At 41.1% G+C, this 21,815-nt stretch overlaps 1 protein-coding gene across 1 annotated transcript in view; it reads left to right on the forward strand.

Annotated features, from left to right (window-relative positions):
* Positions 1–21,815, forward strand: part of fstl5 (follistatin-like 5) — a 256,580-nt gene that overhangs the window by 218,069 nt on the left and 16,696 nt on the right. Inside the window, exons 11-13 of the mRNA XM_078953833.1 lie at positions 9,242–9,268; positions 9,461–9,579; positions 17,411–17,560. Of these exons, the coding sequence (XP_078809959.1) occupies positions 9,242–9,268; positions 9,461–9,579; positions 17,411–17,560 (296 nt within the window). The remainder of the gene's footprint in view (positions 1–9,241; positions 9,269–9,460; positions 9,580–17,410; positions 17,561–21,815) is intronic.

The raw sequence follows: 21,815 nt of genomic DNA on the forward strand, positions 1-21,815 counted from the left end.
GTGGTAACATCTGACTTCAACATGCTTCATTTTAAATTCACACTTTAACTACATTCTTAGTTCAGTTTTATCTTTGACAAAACCAGGCATCTTTAGTGTATTTCCATCTGACTATTAACTAATAGCAGCTGAATTTTAATCAGCTTTTTGTGTGGTGTCCTGTTTCCACCATCACAGGCTCTCCTGATTGACCACATTTCTAGAGCACCATGCAACGGTTGTCTTTAGCTTACTCATTAGAATGTGTTGTGCTGCTGCCTTTTCCATTCACAGAAACACAAATGGATGAAGGAAGATTTGGGTAAAAAATGGGAAAGGCAAGGAACATCAGGTGACACCCGAGTACAAATAAAGTTGACTTACAGCAGAACATTGGTTTCTCAAAGAAAGTTTTTGCCTGATTCTAATTGAGTTTTTATCTTCCTTTCTAACAGCCAACTCTGACATTAGTCAGACCGGCTGACTAGACTCCCCCTGCTCTGCCCACATCTTTCTGTTTCATTCCAGAAGATCTTTAACCTTGTCTTTCAGCCTCACTTCCATTAGAGCTTCCCTGTCTGTTGGCCTCTCACTGACCTTTATCTTCATCAACAGCCTGCCAGTCTCACTTGGACGTGAAACCTGGCTTTAACTTTAATCTAAAGGGCTTTTCACAGGCAGAGACGTCAGTGTGAACTCCATGGCTTTCTTTGCAGTGACTGTAAAGTGGCAGACAAAGTCAGTGCAAGTAACCCAGCAGCAGAAGACACCGCACACTTTAGGCAGGCCCACATGAAGTCTTTCTGTGTGTAGATGGTTCATTTACCCTAATTCTGCACTCAGTCGCAGTTGTCATTTATTAAGACATGCAGTATATTTTTCTACTTGAATGCAGCTTTGAGGGGACGTAAAAATTATTTGGTAAAAGTCATCTGAAAAATGTGCTCCAGAACTTTTTATTGTAGCGATTCTATCATTTTAACAACTGTGTAAGAAGAAAGAATTGATTAGCATTCTCATACACAGAAGTTGTAAATATGGATATCCTGAGACAGTACGGCAAAAGGCAAGGAGTCAAGAGAGGCGGGAAAAGGTGTTTTCTTTTGTTTTGTTTGTAATTTTTGACATTTGCTTTGGAGGGGTCTGTGCCCTTGTCAATGAAATATAGAACGGTTCCTCCCCGTCTGTAACCTTAAGCTCTAACTGATGATTGTTATTCTGCCGTCTTTTAATGGAGAGGTTTACCCACCTTCATTTATTCATCTAAACTAGTCATCTTGTACTTGGCATCTGAATTTGTGATATTTAATTCAATCAAAAGCTGAAGAATGCAGCCGAGTAACATCTCAAGTTCTAACTCTTTGGTTTATAAGTAAAAAAATGTCCATTTTGAATTCCTATTGTTCAACAAATTACAAGTAATCCACAGCAACGTAACAAATGTGCACACAAGCACACACACGCACACACACAAACACTGACAAAAAATCCTGGTAACATTCCTGTTGTTGCTACACTTGAAGGCCTATTATTCAGAATCCTATGTATCAGGAAATGCTCTTTAGTCCATAAATGATGTGGGTTTCAAATATAGTCACAACTGGAGTCTTTGCCAGGGAAGATACCTTTAGATATGTCGAATGTAAGTATTTTACACGCATTCTAGATATCAGAAAATTATAAACAAACAAAGCCTAAATTTCCTAAAATCTGTATCCAGTGCACAGATGAGCTTCAATTACTTTGCTTTTCAAGTTTCTGCTCACATTCATGAGGCTATAAGCACTGGCTTGATTGTACGTAGGCTTACAGAGAAGATGAGCACATTATTAACAAGTGGCTTTAAGTAGCAGAATCGAGGACACTTTTGACTATAAGCTGGATCCTCTGATTCTGTGTGTGATGAATGCTGGTAGGCATAGCGGCAGTGGGCTGGCCTTGACTGAACTCATCACACTGATGTGAAAAAAGGCAGATACAAATAAGACACCATGATTATACTTAGAGATGTTTCAGAAAGGCAACTTCCTGAAAAGTACGGATATATTTCTAGGAGATCGTTGTTAATGACCTGCCTGAGGCTTCTCATTCAAAGAGAAAGTGAGAGCCTGAATATTAACGAACTGTGCCAACTGTGGAAGAACTAAATGAAAAGAGTTAAGTAGCTGAAAAGGAGAAATATATTATTTGATGAGCAAACTTTAAGTGATCTTTTCAGATGAATTCAGCGCAGAAGATGTTGAAGGTCAAAGACTCTCTTCTCAAATACTCGCCTCTGTTGTTCTAGTCTTTAATTTATCCAAGCGCCTTGTTGTTTGGAGAAACCTAAGCAGTCACTATTTTGAGATCTCTTTAACAGAAGCTGTCACCAGCAGGCAGAGCACCATCTATCTCTGACAACCTAATGCTTAACTGGCATAAATATCTTTCCTTCACAATGTGCCAATTATTTCTGCACTGTCAGAGGATTTGCAAACCTCAAAGGAGGCGTTTGTTGCTTCACTCTCTTCTTCATTTTTCTAAGTCAAGCAACATTTCATGCTACATAGCAGGGACAGAAAACTTCATTGTTGATGCTGTGGCTTAAGCAAGTGAGCTTTTGACCTCTTCAGACTCAATAACTTCAAGAACTCTGGACTTACAGCAAATATTTCGTGCAGTTATGTCCTGCTTCCAATAACTATAAAGGAAATCTGCCACGTGCCAGTTCAGCAACATCACATTGCAGGATGATGTACATTATTTTCTTCCTAAATGGTTTCATGTCTTCATCAATACATTGTTTGTTTTTTCTATATTATCAAATAAACCCATGCAGAACCTTTATCATAGTTGTTTTCAAATGTTTTCAATCCAAGTTTGAGGGAAAAATCAAGAGATTGCTTTATTTTGTCTCTGCTCCTCACTTTGACTTGCAGTTCAAAATGTTGATTGAATTAGTGCTTTAGAGGGGACAAGGAATAATTCATGCTGTTATGAAAGCCATGGTGGTACTAACATCAGCTTAGTCTGCTGATGTATTTTACCTATTTTTTAACATCCACCAACCTGTTTTTATCCTAATTTTAACATTTTACAACTAAAAGTAAGACTTGTGTTTGATGAGCTTGTTCTTTTGAATCAAAATAATTGATTTTTTTTTAGCTCTCTTTTACCTAAGTATGATTTATTTAAACCAAGTTGTAAGTATTGTAATTCTATGTTCAGCTGTTCTAAAGAGCTTCACACTAACTCAACCTTAGCTGCTTCAAAGTATAGCAGCATCCTCTTTAACAGCAACGAGCAGCAGGGCCCACTTCACTCATGTCCTGTTTGATCTGCACGGGCTGCTCCTCAAAGTTTGAAAATGTTTGTGCCACTTATATTATGCATGTCCTTGTAGGGTTAAATGAGAAAAGTAAATCATGAAGATAGATGAGATGATAAAGGACATCCTCAGAAGGAATGGCAGCTGCAGGTTTTAATGGACATGTTGGTCTGGATGAGGAAGGTTGGGGTTCTGGTCAGGAAAGAACCTTCTGGAGGTCTGACAATGCAAGAAGAATGAATGTTGCTGTAGTGAACACTGTTTCTCCAGCAGTGACTTACAGAAGCAGAGAAAAGTGGAGCGCATCTTTAACCAATGTGGTCACAATGCTACCAGATGACCAATCAGCTACAACTAAGGTGAACACTGAGACAGGTATTGGTATATTTTGTCATCTGGAAAGATGAAACTAAGTCAAATTTAGCAGTGAGAAAGATCAGCAGTCCATAGATAGGGGGGTAGAAGATAAAATGGAGGTGGATGTAGCAAGAACCACAGATAGGGGCTATGATGTTGTCTGTTAAAAAAAAAGGTTGGGGGGCTTTGTACATCAGCAAGGCAGAAAGTAAGTGATTTGGCATGGAAAGAAAGTGCAGCAGGGAAAGTATTTAAGACAGGATGGATTGTGTAACCAGGAGCCACAAATGTGAGAGAAAGATCAAAGGAAAACTTGACAAGAAAGAAGAAGAAGCAAAAACCCATAAGGATAAAGAGAAGTTGTTAAGGCGACAAAGAGTGGACAGCTGTAGTTGCTGATAATATGGAAGGGTTTAGAGGAGGTAGCAATACAGTTGTTTTTTTTTTTTTTACAAAAGATTGATAGTAAAGTCTTGAATGTGAGAGAAATTAGGAATTTTACTGGTGATGTCCATTTAAAAGATGGAGATGTGCAGAGACATGAAAACCACAGATGAACTAGAGAGAAGGCTGAAGGTTGAAGTATTTATGGGTCAACAGTCCTGAGCAACAGACAGGCAAACAATACAAAGGAGAACGCATTGCTGTGCAGGTTGATGAGGCTGACTGAGGAAAAGACAAGAAGCAGGGTGGAGGAGACATAAATGAAGATGTTGAGGCTCTCTTTGGGAGTGAAAAGGATAGATTGGATCAGAAATGAAACATCTGATGGTAGATATTCCACAGAAGAAGCCAAATGAAGCCAGATTGAGATGGATTGGAGCTAAACAAATCAAAAATAACTCTAGCAGATACTGAAACTTTTAGCTCAAAAATAGCGTGAGGAATAGCATTAAAAATATGATTATGGCTGCTACTCTATTTTAAAATGAATATACTTCATTGATATTTCTAGAACCTTGTTTTGTATCCCAGCAGACAGGAAACTGGGCTGTAGGTGATGAACTGCACTCAGCCAGAGATGCTGCTATACGCTGAACACTGAGTCAGCTTCAAAGCAGTCTAAGCATTTCCCAGTTTAAAAGAGTAAAATCACAGCTATAGAAATGGGCCGCACTTGTAAGGCATCTTTATATCTGTTGGTACTTCAAGTACTTTCAGACTGCTTCTCATCTACTTATTCATACACACATTCACACAGCAATGCTGCTTAATCCAACCCTCTGGAGGCATCAGAGGGATCAGAGCCAAGGACACTCTGACATGCAACTGCAGGGAACAACTAAACAACCAACCTTTAGGATGGAGGACGATTCTTTTACTACTAAGATAGAGTAATTATTTTCAAACATGATCCATTTAACTTTAAATGGATTTGTAGTTAAACTGTTATTTAATTTAAATTTAAATTAGTTGTTGGACTGAACAAACCACATTTATTAAAATGTATCCTCTCTGGTATACTATGAAAACAAAAACAAAAAAAGTTGCAGATAAATGTGACTGAAAACAGCAGTTTTGTGATTATGGATACATCACAGTAGCTGCACAGCAAAATAAATATTGCTCCATCACTCTTATTTCTCTCTGTGATGAAACTCAAACAACAGCAGCAGCAGCTGCTTCAAATCCGTCCACAGTCTTCTTTTTAAGAACTCTGGGATTTTGCTCCAAGGATTAGGTCTTTTGAATATATTTCTTCGCTGTAGACCTGAGTCCTTCACAGGGTCTCAGTTTTAATTTAAGTGCAGTCATATGTGCATTTAAAACATCATTGCTCACCTGACTTTAGAACAGGACTGCTCAGACAGCAGTCTACAGTACAGGCTTTAGTACAGACCAGAACACTAAAAACAATGCTGTGAAAAAATAAGCACCTTGCCCGCTCGTAATCCATGAATGGTACTCATGCGGCGGTAACATAGTGTCACAGAGAGTAATTTTCCTAACCCATACAGTATAATTACTTCAAAAAAGTCACTGCTTAAACCAGAATCAACAATCTCTCAACATTTGTCAGTTCATTCTTGCAGAATAGAGAAATCTCTTCCCTTTTTAACAAATCCATCCATCTCTTTTATTTTTTCTGGTCATCTGGGGCTGGCGTCATTTTTATTGTGTCCATCAAGCTGCGCATAGGAGTAAGTAACACCTCAACTTCTTGAATTTCTCAATATCACAGATGAGTGTCTTTTTGCCGGTAAAATATCACAAATGTCATTTCTCAGTTTCAAAGGATTCTTCTACCAGGCAGCAGAGAATTCAGTTTTTTTATTATTTACATAAACACTAATGTAGCTGTAAAGGCTCTTTTTTTTTCAATTCTCCTTCATGAAGAACTCCTTCATAACCAAAATGTTCCAAAAAGATGGATTTGCCTTAAAGAAGATCCCTTAAATGTGTGTTTTCATTTGCCAGAAGTCTGAAAAAACAAAGTTTAGAGTTTAGAGATCTGAGTGTGTTGCCACTGTGTTAAAAAAAAGGATAACATTACATTAGATGGTTTGTAGTAAATTCAAGTCAGCTCAATTCAAAATGACTTAATTATTCATAAATACTATGAAATAAACTTTTTTCTTTTTTATCAAAAGAAAGAAAAGTCACTTTGAGTTAGTAAAATCAACTAAATATAACGTTTTACCTATAGGCGTTCCAAGCGCCTCAAAGGCATTAGCTCAGGACATGAGACTGGAGCAGCTGGGAATCAAACCTGCACTCTCGTACCTGGAAGACAATCACTAAACCCACTGATCCTCAGCCACCCAAGTGTGGGGAAAAAACATACCTTTTTAATGCAATGCTTTACCCACTTTAGAGTAAAGAAAACCACAAAAAAAATCAAAGTGATGTAGAGCAGAAGTTAGCTTATGCAGCATCAAACCACAGTTCTTTCTGTTTGTCACAAAGCTGTTTTTTGCAAATATATGAGTTTTCTGACTTGCGCCAGACTGGGAAACAAACAAGAGAGCAGAGAAAAGGATCACAGCATAAAGTGCAGAAGCCTTTTGAACCACAAACATAACACTGATGGACTCTGTAATGGCCTATAAAAACCAAATAGCCTCTTTATGCTACTGAAATGAGTTTTATAAAGATTGCAGTTTGAAGGTCAGATCATTTGTTTACAGAAGGAAGGCAGCTTACCTGAGATTGGAGGATTGCAGGTTTGTTTCCTGCCTTGCCAGCCGATGTGTTAATGTGTTCTTGAGCAAGACACAGAACCCCATATTGTTCCAGGGGGCATGTCTGTGGGAGGGGGCCCAGACATGCATGGGGAGAACCTGCAGTCTCCTCACAGGGGGGTTCCAGCTGGGATTTGAGCCAGAGCCTTCTCCCTGTGAGGTGAGCGTGCTAGCCACTGCACCACTGTGGAGCCCCCTTAAAGTTCCATTGTCTTGATTTTCTCATTTGATTGGCAGATGCACAGAAAAACAACTGGTGAAAGTGGGATTTGCTCTTGGAGCTGATTTGAAGACACATTGCATGAACGTGTGACTACAGCCGCTGCTGGACTGGGATTCAGCTGCTTCACGCCCCCCCCCCATGAGTCCTCTGCAAACAGCGAGTGTTGCTCTTTGTATAGTTGTTGGTGGTAAGAATAACAGAGGTGAACGTTTTCCATGAAAGGTGATCTGCAGACAGAGCTGCTAAGGGCTGCTTTTTGCTTTTGTCTCAGCTGTGACCCAGTTCCATTTTCTACTCGACCACTCAGTGTTCTGCCGCAGCAGTACGGCGAACACCTCAGGCTCTTTGGCCCACTGTCATAGCAGCATGATCGTGTAAACAAATTGAAATTGTCTAACCTTGCTGTGGGGTAGGAAATGCATAGTCCAGACTTGCTGGTGATGGTGGTGTCCCTACTGTTTCAGCCCAGTGGAAACACAGTTATTACCAGCAACACTGAACTCAGGGCCCACTGTAGCAGCCAGCTTGTTTTGCTGCATGGATGATGAAGTTGATGTATGGGCCTGTGCATGTGCAGAGCAGCCAGTCTCTTTGCCAAGTGATAAATGGCATCGATACTGTGGGTTATTGAAAAAGACTGAAGAACACAAGATCCCATCTCAACTCCTCCTTTCCATTTTCATTTTTGGCAGATCTCAAATAAATTGTATTGTTTTTTCTGCAGTTTTGTCCTTCACCGCTGCTTTGTTCCTCCACATACAGAACTACTCCTATTGTGAAACTTTTAATGAAGCACAAGATATGCAAGAGTGCACAGAAAACACTTGACAATGCACTTTTGAAAGATTAAGGCTGACTAACGGCACAGTGGTGTGTCTCATTGGCTTTGTCTCTCTTCTTTTTCGTTCTCTGCATACATCCACTCGAGCAAACAGCTGCAAGAATGAACGCTGCAATGGAAGCAAGATTAGAATCGGATGTGAATTGGGCTGGAGATTGGTTTGCGGACTGAAAATGTCTGAAAATTGAAGCAGGGAGAAAGGCTGGGGGGACAGATGAACAATGAGGGAAGGTCACTGCTAACAAGTCTGTGCAGGGATAGTGGTGGGTTGGAGGATAAAAGTACAGCAGCAGGATTTGCTGTAATGCTTGTAGGTAAAGTCCTACTGTAATCACTCAAAATGCTTTTCTCACTTCATCGTGTATTCCTTTTTAAAATGGATTTTTCTGATCAAGATGCTGCTTTTTGAGGCAGCTGTTCATCTGTGCTTTCCTTTTGAAAGTCTATTGGGCGTTGTTAATCTATGGAACACATTCTTTAACTTTGATAAAGGTCAAAAAAGGCAGATAAAGTCCTCCTTATGACTAAATAATATCTTACTGTGCTAAACCTTAAAACCTCTTACTAATGTCTACAGCAGCCAAGCAGGAAATCAAATGATGAATGTTTATTTCCCTTTTGTTCCTGTGTACATATTAAGCCTGTAGATTCCTCTACAGCACAAGTGTCAAACTCAAGGGCCGGGGGCCAAATGTGGCCTGCCATGTCATTTCATGTGGCCCGCAAGAGCATAAAAGTTTTTCATTTCTTAAAATAAAAAATGAAAATTGGTGTGTATTTATTCATATCTAAGAGGAATCTGACTTGAAATATCGGATTGAGCAACTTTACATTAGGACTTAAACACTGTCCATATAACCTAACCTGACAGAATCAAATTTAAAAGGATTTATGCTAAAGTAACAAGCAAATATATGTTTTCTATGAAACTGGAATTGTCACTTTAAAAAGTTATAATAAATAAATAATTAGTTATTTAACATTAAGGAGCAGTTACATTTATTTTTCATTCCATTTAGTGACATGTAGAAGTTATATCTGGCCCTTTGAGGACAACCACTATGCTGATGTGGCCCTCGGTAAAAAGGAGTTTGACCCCCCTGCACTACAGCACTGTTTTGGACTGCAGACGGTTGTACAGTGTTTGGTATCAAATTATTTCCAAGCAGAGGGCTGTATTGATTGCTTGTTGCAGTGGGTGTCCGTCAGACACTTTTCATAAAACTTTGATGTGGTCTGCTTTCCTCTTTGCCTCAGCAGGAGTTGGTGTTTTGGTTTGAGTTCTCACAGAGAAAAACTATTGACTCTTGAATTTGTTTTCAACCATGCTTTCCTGTTTTTCTTCTTCCCAGTGGCAAACATTTTGTGGAGAGAAGAAGGTAAGTCGGCACTGCTCCTTCCCTCCAAAGCATTCATTAACCTGAGTTAATTGAACTTTTATAATGGAGTTGCTGAACTGTGGTGACAAGGATTTAATGGTTTACTATGTTAATAGTAGATAACAGCCTTATTTTGCTGCTAAATGTTAACCTTGTTCAGAGCCATTTTCATACAGTGCTTTTGCTCTGCAGGTCTTGGAATTGGAAACATGTTTTATGTGTTCTACGATGATGGGATTAAAGTCATCCAACCAGTTGCATGTGAGATCCAGCGACACATTAAACCCAGTGAGAAGCTGCTCGCCCTTCAGGTGAGTGCTCATGAAAAGGAAACACGGAGCTTTGTGTTGTTCTTCAACATGCCTGTGTGGGCTGAAACGTCAAAGGAGCACTCAGACATGATTCTTTCCTCAGACAATACCATTTTGCACTATGAACAAAGCAGCAGCTGGTTGCTAGTTTTTGTCCCCTGCCTTTTTTGCCAGTTGTCTTCAAATGATTTTAAATATTGTTAACAAATGGTAGAGAGATGGGACAAAGCAAACAAATGACTGGAACTTTCTAGATTACTTCATATACTGTATATACTGTACAGACCAAAAGTTTGGAAACACCTTATTCAAAGAGTTTTTATCGTATTTTAATGACTGTGAAAATTGTAGATTCTCACTGAAGGCATCAAAACTATGAATTAACACATGTGGAATTATATACATAACAAAAAAGTGTGAAACAACTGAAAATATGTCATATTGTAAGTTCTTCATAGTAGCCACCTTTTGCTTTGATTACTGCTTTGCACACTCTTGGCATTCTCTTGATGAGCTTCCAGAGGTAGTCACCTGAAATGGTCTTCACTTCACAGGTGTGCCCTGTCAGGTTTAATAAGAGGGATTTCTTGCAGCTAAGTACAGAAAAACGAGTGGCCATCAGTACTTTAAGGAATGAAGGTCACTCAGTCTGAAAAATTGGGAAAACTTTGAAAGTGTCCCCTAGTGTAGTCACAAAAACCATCAAGCTCTACAAAGAAACTGGCTGACATGCGGACCCCCCAGGAAAGGAAGACCAAGAGTCACCTCTGCTGCAGAGGATAAGTTCATCCGAGTCAGCAGCCTCAGAAATGGCAGGTTAACAGCAGCTCAGATTAGAGAGCAGGTCAATGACACACAGAGTTCTAGCAGCAGACACATCTCTACAACAACTGTTCAAAGGAGACTGGACAGGACAATGATCCCAAACACACCTCCAGGCTATATTAGGGCTGTTTGACCAAGAAGGAGAGTGATGGGGGGCTGCACCAGATGACCTGGCCTCCACAGTCACTATACCTGAACCCAATCCAGATGGTTTGGGGTGAGCTGGACCGCAGAGTGAAGGCAAAAGGGCCAACAAGTGCTAAGCATTCTCGGAACTCCTTCAAGACTGTTGGAAGACCATTTCAGGTGACTACCTCTAGAAGCTCATCAAGAGAATACTAAGAGTGTGCAAAGCAGTAATCAAATCAATAGGTGGCTACTATGAAGAACCTACAATATGACATATTTTCAGTTGTATCACACTTTTTTGTCATGTATATAATTCCACATGTGCGTCAGGAAGGGCATCCGGCGTAAAACATTGCCAAATTTACCATGCGACTTGTTCGCTGTGGCGACCCCTGATGGGAGAAGCCGAAAGTGGAAGGATATAATTCCACATGTGTTAATTTATAGTTTTGATGCCTTCAGTGTGAATCTACAATTTTCATTTTTATGAAAATAAAGAAAACTCTTTGAATGAGAAGGTGTGTCCAAACCTTTGAGATATATCTATATCTATGTCTATCTATATCTATGGGCGGCAGTGGCTCAGGCGGTTGAGCGGGTCGTCCAATGATCGAAGGGTCGGCGGTTCGATCCCTGCTTCCCCCAGTCAACCGTTGTTGTGTCCTTGGGCAAGACACTTCACCCTCCTTGCCTCCAGTGTCGCTCCACTGGTGTGTGAATGTGCTTGAATGATCCCGGTGATGGTCAGAGGGGCCGTAGGCGCGAACTGACAGCCACGCCTCTGTCAGTCTGCCCCAGGGCAGCTGTGGCTGTGGCTCACCCCCTTTGACATTCCTTAGGTAAATTTATGGATGCAGATCCAGACCCCCTTTTTTACGCGTATGGAGAGACATTGATCCTTTTGTGCTCAGGCCAGGAAGGTGTGCTTAGACATAGTAAATTATGCCATGGACCAGATTTAAACCATCTGTCTTGAGGATCCATCTATGGGAACCGAACTCTATTCACGTTCTCATGCGCAGGACAAAGCTGACCTTTGCTCCAATAACTGCTCGGAAGTTTCTCCTCTTACAGTCGATTTACTATGGACAAGACGGGGAATCATTTTACAGATGCAATGGTGTGCACCTTCGAATATGGTCCGGAGGAAGAGGGCGGGCCAGCTGTCGACGAATCCATGCATCCAGGGGGAGGAGATTCGGCCGCCATGATAAAAACTTTCATGCAAGACTTTTTCCTTTGTTCTCCTCATCCGTCTGCATCTTAAGACACGTCTAACTTTTGTGCATTAGTAGACTTTATAGATTGAGAACCCAGAAATCTGTTTTAATTTGTTTTAGAACTTTTGTTAGGGAAATAAAAATTTGTGTATCTTTATCCAGTCGAATCCTGGTCTTTTTCTCCCAACTTCTTGAACACGCATGGGAAGATCTGAAAAGTGAACAGATTTTTTCCTACACTTACCATCACCAAGTATGAATGAGGAGTGAATGAATAATGGACATAATGTAAACGCTTTGGGTGACTTGAAAAAAAGCGCAGATAAATCCAATCTATTATTCTATCTATCTATCTATCTATCTATCTATCTATCTATCTATCTATCTATCTATCTATCTATCTATCTATCTATCTATCTATCTATCTATCTATCTATCTATCTATCTATCTATCTATCTATCTATCTATCTATCTATCTATCTATCTATATATATATATATGCTTCCATGGTGGGTATTGTCTTCTCCCATGGTTGCGCTCATGCTTGGCTATAAGAGCAACCATGGGAGAAAACAATACCCACCATGGAAGTAACGGTTAGAGGCCAAAATCAAGGCAACTCGGAAGGATGTGAGTAAGCTGACAGAAGCTCAAAGAGGTACAATGAGAAAGCAAGTACCTAAGAGATACAGCCAGATGCCCATACCTGAAGCACTGGAAACTGCCAAACAAAGGCTCCTAGCCTTGAGCAGCCGCCTAAAGAGGTACAAAAGAGACAATGAAGCCAGACGAATAAACAGGCTATTCGCAACTCAACCTGCAAAAGTGTACGCTCAGTGGGAGGGTCAAAACAGCTGAGAAGCCAGCTCAATGGCAAAAATAAGACCCGGGCAATAAACAGCTACGCACTGCCAGTTATCAGATACCCTGCAGGAATAATAAGATGGCCAAAGGAAGAGATACAGACCACGGATGTTAAAACACAAAAGCTCCTCACCATGCAAAAAATGTATGCAAACCGCAAGGAAGGAGGCCGAGGAATAGTGAGCGTAGAAGCCACTATCCAGGATGAAACATCCAAGATGCATGAGTACATCAAGTTCAAGGCCCCAACTGACAGTGTGCTCAGTGAATGTCTCAGGCAATGGAGAGTAGAGGATACAGTGCTGGAGGACAGATCCTCATGGGAGGACAAACCCCTGCATGGGATGTAACACCGGACCATAACTGAAGTGGCTGATATCAAGAAGTCCTACCAATGGCTAGAAAGGGCTTGCCTACAGGACAGCACTGAAGCGCTCATCCTGGCAGCTCAGGAACAAGCCCTGAGCACCAGAGCCATAGAGGCTCAGATCTACCACACCAGACAAGACCCAAGGTGTAGGCTGTGCAAAGAGGCGCCTGAAACAATCCAGCACATGACTGCAGGATGTAAGATACTGGCAGGTAAAGCATACATGGAGCGCCACAATCAAGTGGCTGGAATAATATACAGGAACATGTGTGCAGAATATGAACTGGAAACCCCAAGGTCAAAATGGGAAACACCTCCGAAGGTGGTAGAGAATGAGAGGGCAAAGATCCTGTGGGACTTCCCGATCCAGACTGATAGGATGGTAATGGAGAACCAACCAGACATTGTAGTGGTGGATAAAGAACAGAGGAAAGCCGTTGTGGTGGATGTGGCAGTGCCAAGCGATGGGAACATCAGGAAGAAGGACCATGAGAAACTGGAGAAATACCAGGGACTCAGAGAGGAACTGGAGAAAGCATGGAAATTGAAGGTGACAGTGGTGCCTGTGGTAGTTGGAGCACTCAGGGCAGTAACCCCCAAGTCTGTGATGGAGAAGGAAAACTATTTCTAATACAATATAAATTTATGTTGAAAAAAGTATATGGTGTGTGAGCAGTAATCTGCGTTTCTCTTTTCTTATGCAATAATCCATACTAATCACTGCTGAGTCCACTGTTCTACATCTGCATCCCTATGTGAACATTCATTTGCCTTGTATGTCGCCAACCCCAGCTTCTCAAAGGACACCATGAAGCAAAGAAGCAGCAGATAAATATTTCTATCATACTGTTTATAGAAAAAATGATAAACGGTAAAAAAAAAACACAAACCTAAGTTTGTATACGTACCTTTTGTGGGGAACATTCATGCCTGTGGGGGTTCCACAGTGGGAGCTCCACAGCTTCTCACCTGCTGCCATATCTGATCAAGTTAAGTCAGCTTTATTTGTCAAATATACTGCATACACATTATATAATTTACAGATGAAATTTCTTGCCTCTCAACCACCAGTGCAAGCAGCCTTTAAAAAATAACAATAGTAGTAACAGTAAGACTTCATTGGAAACCTTAAGGGGGCTGTCTGGTGATGTGAGGTTTAGCACTCACACCTTGTAGTGAGAATATCAAATCCAAAAGATGTTTCATTAGTTTATTGAAGCTTTTTGTCTCCTTGGGTGAGGGTGCTTGTCTGTCTTTGCATGGACCTGCAAAGGACTGGCAAACTGCCCTTCATAATAGCTGACATAAGCAACCCCTGTCACCCTGCACAGGAATGAGGTATGGCGATGGACGGTTAAGTGGTTTAAATTGTGTGGTGAAGACGGAAAAAAAGCTTTTTCCATTTATAGAATCCTAACAGACATTGTGAATACAACAGTCAGGGACAAATCCTTCTAAAACAGGGTTCCTTACTGATGTTGACACATCAACCTGTTCAACAATTCTTTCTGCAGAATGCAGTGTCACACATGAGTCATTTTAAAATCTCTAACCAGGTTAATTTAGCTCATTAATGTGCAGCATGCTATTAGTGTGGGTTCTATGTTGGAGTTTTTTACCCACCCTGCTCTCTAAAACAAAGGTTTCACATGAGCCACCAAGCAGAAAAAACAAACTGATGGATACCTGTTGGATTTACATGTGTTCAGGAAGAACAGCAGATATTTCCCCCTCATCAAGGGCCCTGAACTGATTGGATAGTGTTTACACATAAGGCAAAGCGATTAGTTCACAACAAAGAGTGCTGCTCCTCTAAAGGTGTGTGTTTACAGTAGGATGTCAATCACTGCAGCTGCTTGGATGCCAGCAGCTGCAGTCTCAGTGGACAGAGGTGGGAGTGGAAGGCCATTCCGAGTATGGTGGAGACATTGCCGTCTAGCTCCGAATAACACTGATTGATTTGTTTATGGCAATCACACAACCTATCCACTGTAAAACAAAATATTCTGAGGATAACACCTGGATGTTTAACTCATGAGATTTCAAGGAAACATTTAGTCTTTTTCTGCAAAACAGAAAGACCCTGGTGTCATCCAGCATCATGGCTTTGGTCGATTTGCCATGGCAGCTGGGCCAGTGGGATGCATTTTAAAGGAAGTGAAAACTCAAACAGGTAATCCATAATGAACTCTGCTAAAACTGGGTTGTCAGTCTGACGTCTGACTGGAGAGTGGTCACAGTTCCCATAATACAGAGGGGCTGAGTCCATTTTTGTGTCACACATTCCATCCAGAAGGTGGCTCTCTGCACATTTTCCAGTAAATTATCACCCAGTTACAAATGAAAGAAGTAGGTTGTGCAAACATGCCAAAAAGTAAATACTCCTGTCACTACAGGAGATTTTATTTTCTATTATGGACTGTCTGGTGGAGCTCATGTGTGTCTATATGGTATGTGTGTATTTGGATGCATGTGGTTTTATTCCCAGCAATTCTGGGCAATTTACATGTGACAAAAGTCAAAAGTTGTTGACATAATTTTGTGAACATAAGATTCAGGAGCACTAAACTGCCTGGGATACATTGTAACTTGGCAATCAATTACAGGTCCCGACTGGCTGAGCAGCACTTTGGACCTTAGAGGATGATAGAAAAGCGCTTTACAAGTATAGGTCATTTATTTTGTTTTAGTTACAATGAAACAAATTAAAAACACATTTTAAAAAAAAATCTCTAGGTAATCACTTATATTCCTGTGTATCTTTTAGCTGTGGCAGGTCATGATAAAATTGCAAACAGTTTTCATCAGCTAACATCCCAAATGTCCTGAAGTGATATCTCACCTGAATAGTTGCAGCTCTTGGCAGATGCATTGTGAGTTACAAAGGGAGACAACTTTGTGTGAAGCATGGCGCATTTTCTCACAACCTTGTCTCCATCAAATGTAAGCTGTAGCAGCCACTGAGAGGCTGGCCTCACTCTGCAAACATGGATTATCTTCATAAATGCCACATTCAGACCCATTTTTGGTCTCCAAAAGTGCTTTTTAAATCTTGTTGTGACATTTGTTCTGCGCGTGTGCAGCAGTTTAGATTGGGATGCTTTCACTGTTTTGACACTTTGTGGTGCGACTTCTATGTTTTTAGCAGGCTTGTTCCTCTCAGATTCTGGATGATGAGTCACACATGTACCCATGCAGCACATCAGGATACTGCAGCTTTGCTGCAGAGTATGGCAACTAATGTGATTCTTAAAGTAGCTCTGTAAATGTCAGCATCCACATTCAGGAACGTAAAGAGCAGAAACTCTCTTGATAGAATCTTAGGCTAGCATCTGCTCAAAAGATTTTTTTATTCGACTCAAGAGTGCCATCGTGTCACATGCAGGATTATTAAAGAAACTATAGAAAATGAGAACTTTTGTGTCACAGAAGTTTAACTATTTGCATAATAAATAGAGAAGCATAATTCTGCCACCTCTCAAAACTGTCAGTTTATACTTTAATTGCATACATGAAATGCGCCTACGCACATACTGACATATGCGACGCACAAACAGAAAATTTCAGCCGCCTCCATGTACACCCTCAGCAGGGAATCAGATCTTTGATTTAGACATAATAAGCGAGATATCTACAGCAGCAGCTGGCCGCAGTGTCCATATACAGGAGTGACTCCAACTTCAGAGGAATGCATGGATTACTGACACTGACTTATTTGAATCTGAAGCTCTTAGAGTTCTGCTGCTGTAAACCTGGAGGCTGAAGAAAGAAAATGTTAGAATACAGAGGATTTTATTGTAGGTTTTTCTTCAACTTTTAACTTCAGCTTAGTTTTTGGTGTTTAACACCTTCCTGCTTGTTGTACAGTTTACTGAAGTTCATATATAACAGACGGAACATTAGCTGACAAAAGCAGCCCTGTGGATTATAAGGCAGATCTGCTGGTCTAAACATGAATTAGTTACTTTTCGTTTAAACTGAAGCCATTGAACCTCCTTCCCTGATTGGCAGAACTGTACTTTTTTTGGCCTACACAGCAGCCCATACTTTTAGGGGACTGGAGACATGGTGGAGGGAAGGAACACTAAACACACGGAAGATTGGGAAGACCTACCGTATGCTGGTCTGGAAGTGTGGAGCTGCAGGGCTTGAGGCTGGATCACTGCATGCCAGCTAGCTTTGTTCAGTGGATTATGTGTGGACAAATGGGAGTGATTAGAGAGATTCCACAGGAACTCATGCTCATTTATCTAAGTTGCCAGGATAACACTTATCACGTCAGCATTGGTGATAAGACTGAAGTGGTAAACAACGCAGAAAAACGACTGGGGGATGGTAATTGTTTTTTAATGAGATGTAGTCCTCTCCTATATGAAAAACAATTAGTTTACATTGAATGTGTGCCTGCTCTTATTTTTGCAGGAAGAAGTGTGCCCCATGTCGCCGGGGGAGACGGTTCAGAAGTGTGTGTGGTCATCAGCGGTCAACATCAAGGACAAGTTTATTTATGTGACGCAGCCAACCTTGGATCGAGTGCTCGTTGTTGACATCCAGTCTCAGAAGGCTGTCCAGGTAATGTTCAGGATAAATGAACAAGAAAAGCTTACTCCAGATTTTTGGCAGCAATGCTGAAAGTTCCATTCATTTTTCAAAAGCAAAGAGAAATGTGTCCTGCTGGGCCCTTAAATAAGTCCAAATAGTTTTCTCTCTGCTTCCCTTTTGGCCATCAAGGCTTCCATGCACATGGTTGCACACCAACGCAAGGATAGCTCCTTACAAAAACCTTCAATACATTCCTGCTGCATACGGCTGTTTTCGCTGATTGGCTGTTGCGAGCAAAGGACACATTTTTTTCTCCTCATTTTATTCCACGGTTTTTGTAAACTTAGATGTAAAAAATTTACTGTATTCAGAAGTTAAATCTGTTTGAATTGTTGTATGATTGTATGATAAAGATGTATGATTAACTTTGCTTATATTGTCTGTGTACATTTTTATTCATTTAGGTATATTTTATCACCTCTTCTCCGAGCGGCCTTGTCAGTTCTGAAATCCAGTGGTTAGAAAACTGCTTTATATGCTTCTGGGAGGAGGACGTTTAAGTGGTGACGCCTCATTCTGTTTGTTAGGAGAGATGGTGGTTTCAGAAACCTGGAGGTCTTTTTCTCCTGGTCTACGGGGGGGGGGGAATGGTTAGCACTGTCTTGTCTGCTTCTCTGAATGAAGCCAAGATGATTGTAGATGGATGGAAGATTGCATCTGAGTCCTCCATTTCTATTAAGGGAAGGTTTGTCTTTTTTAACAAAAATGTCTCCTTAACACCTCACTCAAACGTCTTGTCTCCATAGATAAGATGGAGACTTCACTGTCCTCAAATGAATGGTGCAAGTAAGCATACCCCAGGCAAGGACAAAGGACTTTTAACAACCCCAAACCACTCAGACTTGTTGTTAGCCTTTTATTGTCCTAACCTATCGAATAAGAGGTCATGTCCTAAACACATAGAAGTGTAGGCATCAGCTCTCAGAACTAAAAAAAACCTCCTGTGGGGAAGGTGAAACGTCTTCTATAAAAAAATATTCTGCTTTTTTACTGAGTGCTCATTATTTGCCTAAATTTAAATATTACTATACTGTCAGTAACAGGTGGCAGGGCTGTAATAAGCACTAATTTCTCATTGCCAAGAGGTGTCAATTCATATCCTGGTGGGTTTTTTTCCCATGGATGTTGCATGTTTTCCCTGTTTGTTTGCATTATTCCACCATCCAAAAACCTTGGTGGATTTGTGATTTTAAACAAAGTACCAGATTTCTGTCTGCAAACTTACTTGAGTCTTTCTGAAGGGGTCTGAAAGTGTGTCATATCACCTTCCAGGTTGGCAGTACCTCAAAACTTTTCAACCCCTTAACTACGGTCACATATGCAGATTTGGCTGATGGCCATGCAGTGGCACTTTTAATCGGGCAGCAGCACTCGCATTTTTACACCAGCACACGGAAGACCACTGTGAGCACCCCCACCCACCCCTTTACTCCTTTTTTGGGAGGTACTCACAAAAATCGGATGATATTTGCATCTGAAATAAGACAGATGCACTTGTTTGAGCCTTTCTGTGAATGTGTGAAACTCAGGGGAAGGAGGAAAAAGAAGGAAATACAGAACGGTTCCCATCATTCATGTAATTGACCTGTTCGCCACATCTATAATGAATTTGTAACTATGATTTTGATGTTAAGAGTATAATCGCGTTATGGAATCTTAATTTATTTCACATATTTTCTTGTGCACTGAGAATGTGCGGGGAGTGTACAGGGAACATTGCCCCGGGCTACCGGGAGGCTGGAGGCCAGTGGTACTTGATATGGACGGCCGCCGTCCGGAGACATTTACACATTATCAGTGCTGCAGTTGACCGGAGATCCAGCTGTGACGCCCAGCTGTTGCCGGATTTGGAAATGACGTCATGCCGGCCTGACTGACTGCCGCCGGGCTGATGCCATTTGCATTCATGACCACAGCAACGATTTTCAGAAAAATCGGGAGCTAATCTTGAAGATTCTGCTGTTGCCTCCCCATCGCGCGGTGGCAGTTGTTTATGTGACCATAGCTTTAGCAAGCCCTTTCTGTTTGACAAAACTCGTTGACCTGTTTCAAATTCACCTTCAATAATTTAAATTAATTATAAAAGGCAGAATTTGAACACCTCCTGACATTAAATGAGAGGGATCACAGAGAAGATAAACAAAAGCTGCTATGATGCTAAAGGCTGCAGATCTTCTCGTTGCTGCTGCTTTACCCTTGTGCTATCCTAGGCACTTTAACATTGGGAGTTGGGTCATCTAGACCCACTAGACAGTGCTCTGAACCTTTTTTCTTCAATGATTTGTGATCTTCACTGGTGTCCATGGATTACATGAAATCTTTCCACCTTTATCCACCTTTGTCATGGTAGGGAGAACACGTCAATGTAAGGGGGGGGGGGGGGGGGGGGGGGTCATCTAAGATAGCACAAGGGTTAGGTTGAGAAAGCCAATAGGTTTCAGGTAGGTTTCTGCAGGGCGTCCGAGAGCATCAGAATTAATTAGCTCATTGAAATGCAGGCCTTTAATTGCATTACAAAGTATTTCAGTAAAATTCCAGCAGAAATATTAATTCTTTAAGTGGTTTAGCAGACTTTTTTTTAGATAAAATGGTCTCAGTTCAGAAACATAAACAGGAATGCTGTTTTAGATGAGTTTTTCTAACAGAAATGTTCTACATAACTTGAAGGCTCTCACAGACTGGGAGAAAAAACGATCTGACTGCAGATCATGGCATAAACACTGTGTTTGTGAAAGCTGAATGGTCAACATTACTATGGAAAACTCACAGAATTAAGTCATTCAATAAAATAGTGTGATCTCCTTTTCCTTTAGAAATGCTAAATCCGAAAAGTGAAGTCAGCTTTAACTGTTTTAGACCTGATAGATTGAAAATACATTCAAAATGTATTGTTATTTATCAAAAGGTAGAATGAAGTTGCAGGAAAAGATTCTTCACTTGCACCCAGCCAGGTTCATGAGGTTTGATTTGAATTTAGACTTCTGCTGGGTTTAGTTTCATCAGAACGCTGCCATACAGCCAAAGACTGAGTGGCTTTGTCTCTTCTTTGTGAAAGATTTACCAGCACAACAAAGCTCCACTCTGTCTCCCTGAAGCGCTGCTTTTTCAGCCTCAAGATTGGCTCTCACTATTTGTTGACTGTTAATCCCTGACCTGACCCATTTCACATGAACTGAAAGTGTCCAGACCTGCACTTAACCTTCACATTGATGTGGCGACTGAACAACCCCAACATCCACCTCTTCATGGATACTGTCGCTCAGCAACCCTTCACAGACACTGAAACAAGTTAGCTTCTGCAGGCAGGAAAACTGCAGGAGGGGTTTGGAGAACAGATCCCTGCAGTTCTCTGCACCTGAGAAGATATTGTTTTTGTAAGGCTTGCTCAGGAAATGCCATCATTTTCTGATGACAGCATTCACTACAGCTCCAAAAGTCAGCATCAAGTGAGATCACCATTGTCAGTGGCTTTTTGGGTGTGTCACCAGGCCCCCAAGGCAGCTCAGATCCCTGCAGATGTTCCCTTGCAGTATGTCAGCCCCTTAGGGACGTGGCAGGATACGAAGTGCAGTCCCACAGTCTGTCAGGAGCTCATTATTTGGATGTCTGGGGGTTCAGCATCATCGCATTATATTACCAGCTGGTAATGAACCACCTGGACCTCTGCTGCTCACCCATAAACCAAGAGAGACTTGGGCTCTTGCTGTAACGGGACCGATGCAGATGAAACAAACTCCATTTGAATATTTTCACCCATTTCTTTTTCAGATAGGATTTCTTTTCTTGAGCTGGTTAGATCTTACTCAGATAACTGTGTGAGGTTGTTGTAATGTTTTTGGATCTGACAGCTCTGCTGTTTGTGCTGAAGTTATCAGAGCATACTGAAGGAGGATCCTTTAATCTCTCTCATCCTGTGAGAAGCTGTTTGTCATGAGAAGAAAACATGCAAACAACTGTTTTCCCTGACGACTGTTTGCATTGAGATTTGTTAAGATTCAACACATGCTCTTGTCTTATTTACAATAACTCTCAGGAGCACTTCACCTTCTGAGTGAAGCAAATGATCTGCCAAAGCAAATGATATCAGGAACCTAGCGCCAATGATAGCACCAGAAGGGTTTTTGCCTTGGCTACTGTAGGAAGGCCTTTCTCGTCATCATTTCTTCTTTGTGTAGCAGTTCTCATTGGGTTTAAGCTCCTTGTCCAGGGGGCCATCACACTTCTC

This window comes from Oryzias latipes, chromosome 10 (assembly GCF_053564925.1).
Source record: "Oryzias latipes strain Hd-rR chromosome 10, Olatipes_Hd-rR_3.1".
NCBI lineage: Eukaryota > Metazoa > Chordata > Actinopteri > Beloniformes > Adrianichthyidae > Oryzias > Oryzias latipes.